The following is a 7,613-nucleotide window of genomic DNA, read 5'->3' as shown; positions in this document are numbered from 1 at the left end:
AGCGCAAGTGCACCAGACATCCAAGGGGAGACTCTAGAAAGGCGTTGCCCTACCACAATTGGACTGGTATGGGCCAATGGAAAGATGTATTATGCGGCCCAAAAAGCCATAATATGTGTCATGGGAGACTCAAAGAACCCATGACCCACACTAGGCAACCTAGAGAGCCCATGACTTGCATCATGGGCAGCATGGAGAGCCCATGGTCCGTTAGTGGCATAAAAGCTAAATTACCTTAAGGCAAACAACGTCTTATTCCCTTAGGGTAATTTTGTGGTCTACTCACGACGTCGAAGGTAAAACTATCATATTGAGTATATAGTCCACATGTCCTTCTCTTATTAGATGTGATTATTTTATGTCTCCACAGTGAAGATACTTTATTTGCAAGGTGTTAGATATGTGCATTCCATCTAGGCCTTGCAATTCCTGACACGACCCGATAACCCGACACGACATGACACAAAATTAACAGGTGTTCGGGTCGACACGATAACGAATCGGGTCGTTATCGGGTAACCCGATAAGCACCTGTTAAGATAACAGGTTGGTTCGGGTATACACGTGGGTAACACGATACACGATAATTTTATAATTTTATAACCCTAAAAAAATACTATAATAATTATATATATATATATATATATATATATTAATTTAACAATTTTATACCCCTAAAAACTATAATATATACACATATATATATATATATTAAATTAAATATTAAAAATTGGTGACCATTGGATCGGCTTAAATATACATCTCATTCAATTTCTTAAGTGTTATATGTACAAAATAAATAAATTTAAATCTACTTGATAAATATATACCATTAAACTTGATAAGATACGAATTCTACGAAACTAATTTCAATGATCCAACCGTCAAACTTGTTTGTATATGCTTTGAGATCGCATCAGCAAACAATCGCAAAAAACAAACATTCAGAAATCAAGTAACGGGACAAAACGTTTCGACGGTTATCATCGACAAATCACTATTTAACGGTTATTTTAACTCCAATTTTGATGATTTTTTACAGCTACACTCCTTGACCCTATATGAATACAATGAATGAATTCGATCGTCAATTTAAAATATTTACACTAGTGGATACCACAAAATCTTATATTATACTTAATGAAAGTATGAATTGACTCTTAAGTGTTAGTGAATATATATTTTTTTATGGGATGCGCATTCTACGAAATTAGTTTCAACGATCCAACCGTCAAACATGTTTGTATATAATTCAAGATTGCATATGCCAAAAATTGCAAAAAAACAAACATTCAAAGATCAAGTAACGAGACAAAATTTTTCGACGGTTATCAACGAAAAATCACAATTTAACGGTCATTTTAACTCCGATTTTGATGATTTTTTACAACTACACTCCTTGACCCTATTTGAATACAATGAATGAATTTGATCTTCAATTTAAAATATTTACACTAGTGGATACCACAAAATCTTATGTTATACATAATGAAAGTATATAAATAAACTCTAAGGGTCCGTTTGTTGCACCAGACTGTCTCGGACTGGACTAGCTTCAAAGACTAAGCTGGATTGGCTTAGACTAGATTAAGCTGGACTAACTTAGTGAAGCATTTGGTGTAGTACCAGATTAAGAAGCGGGATAATAAAAATAGTACTGTTCACACCACCAAGTTTGAGAAAACGAGTTTCTACTTGGGATATTGATAGATCTCCATAACATTTCTGGGTTCCACACCACCAAGTTTAAAACAAAAAAAATTCAGATTAATCAGCTAACCATAAAGATTGAATCTTTACTAAACTGTAAAATTGAGAAGTAAAAATCTGGGTCATATTATTTTGTTGACAATAAAATAATACAACCTTGGATATAATCATACAACAAACAAAGAGGGAAACAAATTAAAAACCTTAATCAAATAGAAAAACAGAATGAACTCGCATAAAACGCAACAACTCCAGAAGTGTAATCAGCAGGCAGCTTAATGGAAGCACTGAAAATCCCATGCTGATAGAGGTCTTGAGAAACAAATCCAGACCCTGTAAATATACATAGCCACCAAAAACCAAACAAAGACAACAACTTCAAGATCAAAAGACCCATAATATGCCACCAATTCATAAACCCAGAAACCAAAAAATAAAAACCCTTTCACATGATTCTCAAGACAGAAACCCAAAAGGGAAATGATTACAAACCTGTTCATTCGTCTAGTGAGAGATGGACGGATTTCCCATCTGTAAGGATCATCAAATTGTCAAGAAAAATAGCAGAAAATTTGAAAGCAAATGGGTAGCAATCAATTAAAAAACATACCCAATCACAGAACACAATCGCACCCAATTTTTGTGATAAAAAATAAAAAATTTCAGAGACTTGGAACCCAAAACAACAAAATCGATAAAAAAAAAAACCAATAATAATTTCAGATCTGCAAAACCAAATCGGTAATTTCAGATCTGCAAAACCAAATCATAGAGGAGCAGGATGAGGACGAGCAGGACGAGGATGAGAGAGCAAGACTAGGATGAGGGAGCGGGACCTGCAAGATGAAAACGAGAAGCAGGACAAGCGAACTCTTTCGAAGATGGTCTTAGCAATCCCGTCATATTTGAGGATGCTCGCGAAGAAATCTTAGCGAAGGCGATAGTCGGAGCGAGTCCGATTGAATCCCACTTAACTTAATCCCGCTGCCTAACAAACATGGGACCGGACTAACAATTAGTCCAGTCCAGTCCAATGAAAGTTTGTGAGCCCAAACAAACACACCCTAAGTGTTAGTGAATCTATCGTTTTGATGGGATACGCATTCTACGAAACTAATTTCAACGATCTAACTGTCAAACTTGTTCGTATATGCTTCAGGAATGCATATGCCAAAAATCATAAAAAACAAACATTCAAAGATCAAGTAACGGGACAAAACTTTTCGACGGTTATCAATGAAAAATCACGATTTAATGGCTATTTTAACTCCAATTTTGATAATTTTTTACAGCTACACTCATTGACCCTATATGAATACAATGAATGAATTCGATCTTCAATTTAAAATATTTACACTAGTTGAAACCACAAAATCTTATGTTATGCTTAATGAAAATATGAATAAACTTTTAAGCGTTAGTGAATGTATCGTTTTGCTTGGATACGCATTCTACGAAACTAATTTCAACGATCCAACCGTCAAACTTGTTTGTATATGCATCAAGATCGCATACGCCAAAAATCGTAAAAAACAAACATTCAGAGAACAAGTAACGGGACAAAACTTTTTGATAGTTATCAACGAAAAATCACGATTGAATGGTTATTTTAACTTTGATTTCGATGATTTTTTATAGCTACACTCCTTGACTCTATACGAATACAATGAATGAACTCAATCTTCAATTTAAAATATTTACACTAGTGGATACCACAAAATCTTATGATATACTTAATGAAAGTATGAATAAACTCTTAAGTATTAGTGAATCTATTGTTTTGATGGGATACGCCTTCTACGAAGCTAGTTTCAACAATCCAACCGTTAAACTTGTTTGTATATGCTTCGAGATCACATACGCTAAAAAGTGCAAAAAACAAACATTCAGATATCAAGTAACGGGACAAAACTTTTCGACGGTTATCAACGAAAAATCATGATTTAACAGTTATTTTAACTCCGATTTTGATAATTTTTTACAGCTACACTCTTTGACCCTATATGAGTACAATGAATGAACTCGATCTTCAATTTAAAATATTTACACTAGTGGATACCACAAAATCTTATGTTAAAAAAAACGTTCAGAGATCAAGTAACGGAACAAAACTTTTCGGCGGTTATCAATGAAAAATCACGATTTAACGGTGATTTTAACTCCGATTTTGATGATTTTTTACAGCTACATTCCTTGACCCTATATGAATACAATGAATGAATTCGATCTTCAATTTAAAATATTTACACTAGTAGATACCACAAAATCTTATCTTATACCTAATGAAAGTATAAATAAACTTTAAGTGTTAGTAAATCTATCGTTTTGATGTGATACGCATTCTACGAAACTATTTTCAATGATCCAACCGTCAAACTTGTTTGTATATGCTTCAAGACCACATACGCCAAAAATTGCAAAAAATAAACATTCAGAGATCAAGTTAAGGGACAAAACTTTTCAACGGCTATCAACGAAAAATCACGATTTAACGGTTATTTTGACTCCAATTTTGATGATTTTTTTACATCTACACTCCTTGTCCCTACATGAATATAATGAATGAATTCGATCTTCAATTTAAAATATTTACACTAGTAGATACCACAAAATCTTATGTCATGATGATAGATGAAAATTAAGGATTTTGTAAAAGGAATAACATGCAAGCTTTGAGTTCCATTGGCAAGGTTTAAACATTTGAGAAATGATTCATAACCTTGAAAACAAAAACTTTTTCATTTTGCATATCCTTGCACATTTAATATTTTGTAATAGACTAGTAGTGTACAAATGTTTGTTTATTAGGCTCTTATTTTCGAGTGTAGATATAGTGTACTTGAACGACAAATGTGTTTTAATGTTTTGAAGTAATATTTACGTGGCAATGTGTGGTATATGCAAATTTAAGAAAAAAAAATATTTTTCTTAACGGGTCATAACGGATCGGGTCACTTTACACCTGTTAAGGATCCGTTAAGATAATGGGTGTGACACGACACGACCCATTAAGATAACAGGTGTTACACGAAAACGATATGAACACAATCCGTTTGCCAAGCCTAATTCCCTCCATGAAAGGAATGAATATTTTATTCATAAGGGATTCGCCTGTTGGAAATGAACTTTCATTGACAGAAAACAGACAATACACCAAAAAATAAAAAGTACTGTAAGAGAGAGCCATGACTGAGGAATTGATCGATCTCAATAGACTTAGAACGATGTGAGTAGGGGAGTGACAGATGGGGGGGGGAGAGAGAGAACTGAGTAAGTAATCAAACTCAATAGCAGAAATCTAGAGAGAGAAAGTGGCAACTGTGAGAGAAGGAAAGAGCGAGAGGCAAAGAGAAACGACATCAAGAGAGAATAGAGATATGATAGTTAAGGCTGTAAGGATATAGATATAGACAGTGGCTAAGATTGTGCCATCTGTCACAAGATTATAATTCTTAGTTAGTTAAGTTGTTAGAGAATGTGTTCTCTCTATAAATACATCATTGTAATAGATTTGAGATTAAGCAAAACAGAAATAATAAAGATTCGATAGTTTTCTCTCTCTCTAAATCTTTCCCTCTCTAGTTCTTGAAGCTCTGTTATTCTCTCTTGATCTCTTCATTTTCTGTATTAACATGGTATCAATCGCCACTGATGCTCACGCTATTTTCTTCGATTCTTCGGCTGCTTCCGCTTGATCTCTTGATTTATCATCCTTTCTGTTTCTCGACGACGGTACATTGTTGCGTCTTGGTTGACTTTTGGTATTCTCTTATTCTGTGATTTCTAGGGTTTCTAGTTTTCTTATTCTCTTTTTTTCCTGCGAATTCAAGATTGTGCACACCAGGTGTTTATGATATTTCCTCTGTTGATTTTTCATCTCAAGTATACAACGATGGTTACTGTTTCTCAATTACAACTCCTTCAATCACCTATTACTGGTCTTATCTCTATGATTTCTACATCTGTGAATGTTAAGCTTGATGATTCTAATTACTTGAATTGGCAATTTCAAATGCAATTATTGCTTGAGGGGCACAATATTATGGGTTTTGTTGATGGCTTCACTCCTTGTCCATCTCGTTATCTTACTGGTTCGTCTAATGCTTCTGGTGTTGGTGCTGAGACATCTTCCACTCCATCGTGCTCTTATGCAATTGATTACTGCAACTTTGTCTCCTGTTGCGATCTCCTGTGCTATTGAAAGCACAAGTGCCTGTGATCTTTGGACCCGGTTAAAGGAACAATTCTCTGCTGTATCTAAAACTAATATATTTCAGCTCAAGTCGAATCTTCAAACCATTAAGAAAGGGGCTGATTCAGTGTCTCGATATCTCCAAAGAATTAAGGAAGCTCGGGATTACTTTTTGGCTGCTGGAGTGATCTTTGCAGATGAGGATATTGTTATTTTAGCACTCAATGGTCTTCCTCCTGAGTTTAATACTTTTCGAAGTGTTATTAGGGGTCGTGAGAGTGTTATTTCTCTCCAAGAATTCAGTGTGCAACTTCTTGCTGAAGAATTGATTGTTGACAGTAATGTGCCATCTCAATTTATGTCTACCATGGTGGCAAATGACTCTGGTGGTCCCACTAGTACAAAAAATACTTTGCGCGACGTAGGTACCTTCGTCGTGCAAAGTCCAAAGTCGTTGCGCAAGGGTTTGCGCGACGTACCTTCGTCGTGCAAAACCCGTCGCGCCAAGTCGGTAACGCTAGAGTTTGCTCGACCAAGGTATAACCTGCGTCACGCAAGGAAACTTTGCACGACGTAGGTCCTGCGTCGCGCAAGGCCACTTTGCACGACGTAGGCCCTGCGTCGCGCAAGGAAACTTTGCACGACCTAGGTCCTGCATCGCGCAAGGCCACTTTGCTCGACGTAGGGCCTATGTCGTGCAAAGTTTCCTTGCGTGACGCGACCTACGTCGCGCAAACCCTTTTCTTTTTTTTTTAAATGTTTTGGTCAAAACTAATTTTTTTTTTTTTAATTTTTGATAAATATTGTAAAGAATAATTAATTAACCAAGCAAAAGTATTTATTTATAAAATATATAAAAATATATACATACAAGATGTCCAAACAAAAAAGAAAAAAGTACAAGTGAACTAGGTTTAAAACATCAAGCTACTGAGTATCGGGAGGGTGAGGTGGCTCTGAGATCGAAGGTGGATCAAGATGAGGTGCTGGTAGCGAGACTTGTAGGCCGGCAGTCTGTATGGCTCGTACAAGGTCTCTCACCGTTGCAGCATAGGTCCTCACCTCCTCGCTCTGGACCCTCAGCTGCGCTTCCATCTGCTCGCCCTGGGCCCTCATCTGCTCGCCCTGGGCCCTCATCTGCTCCTTCATCTGCTCGCCTTGGACCCTCATCTGCTCTTCCTGGATCGCAAGCTTACCCCTTAAGGTTGTCACTTCATCCATCAATGATGTGTTCAATCTGGAAGAAGAGGCACCCGTCTCACGAACCCGTGATTTCCCCATACCCCGAACAACCTGGCCATGACGACGACCAAGGTTCTCATCCAGGACTTCAGTCATGATCTGAAAACCTACATCCTCTGGTACCATGACATCCTCGATCGAAGTCTCCGGGGGAAGCTGCGATGCTGCTTCTTGGAGAACAGCAGTGCTCTTTTCCACCATAGTATCCTGTAATAATAAAGAAAAAACATATAATGTTTAATAACAAAATATAAATAATATTTGAACGATTCATACATATAAGAATAATAATAATTACATATACTTACATAAAACTGCCCAGCGATTTCATTACCAGGTCGAACGTAAACGTCCTTGAACATGTCGATCGCTGGGAACTTAGAACCCTCCTGAAGAAAAAAAACATTAAGAAAATTTTATTAATAATAATAAATAAATTGTATAAAATTTCAAAGTTAATATAGTATTA

The 7,613-nt window shown here is 36.2% G+C and overlaps 1 protein-coding gene across 1 annotated transcript; it reads left to right on the top strand.

The window, feature by feature from the left end:
• The first annotated feature begins 5,602 nt into the window (after positions 1 to 5,602).
• Positions 5,603 to 6,479, top strand: LOC139189903 (uncharacterized). Its single transcript, XM_070809170.1, has 2 exons — positions 5,603 to 5,881; positions 5,988 to 6,479. Exons 1-2 carry the CDS (start codon positions 5,603 to 5,605, stop codon positions 6,477 to 6,479), a joined length of 771 nt encoding a protein of 256 aa, XP_070665271.1.
• Positions 6,480 to 7,613: the final 1,134 nt, after the last annotated feature.

Source organism: Malus domestica, chromosome 12, assembly GCF_042453785.1.
Source record: "Malus domestica chromosome 12, GDT2T_hap1".
NCBI classification, from domain to species: Eukaryota; Viridiplantae; Streptophyta; class Magnoliopsida; order Rosales; family Rosaceae; genus Malus; species Malus domestica.
This window is presented reverse-complemented; position numbering and strand designations above follow the sequence as displayed.

Coding starts and splice junctions, on each gene's coding strand:
- LOC139189903 (XM_070809170.1), top strand. CDS start 5,603: ATGGTTACTGTTTCTCAATTACAACTCCTTCAATCACCTATTACTGGT. Junction 5,882..5,987: donor CAATTGATTACTGCAACTTT/GTCTCCTGTTGC, acceptor AATATATTTCAG/CTCAAGTCGAATCTTCAAAC.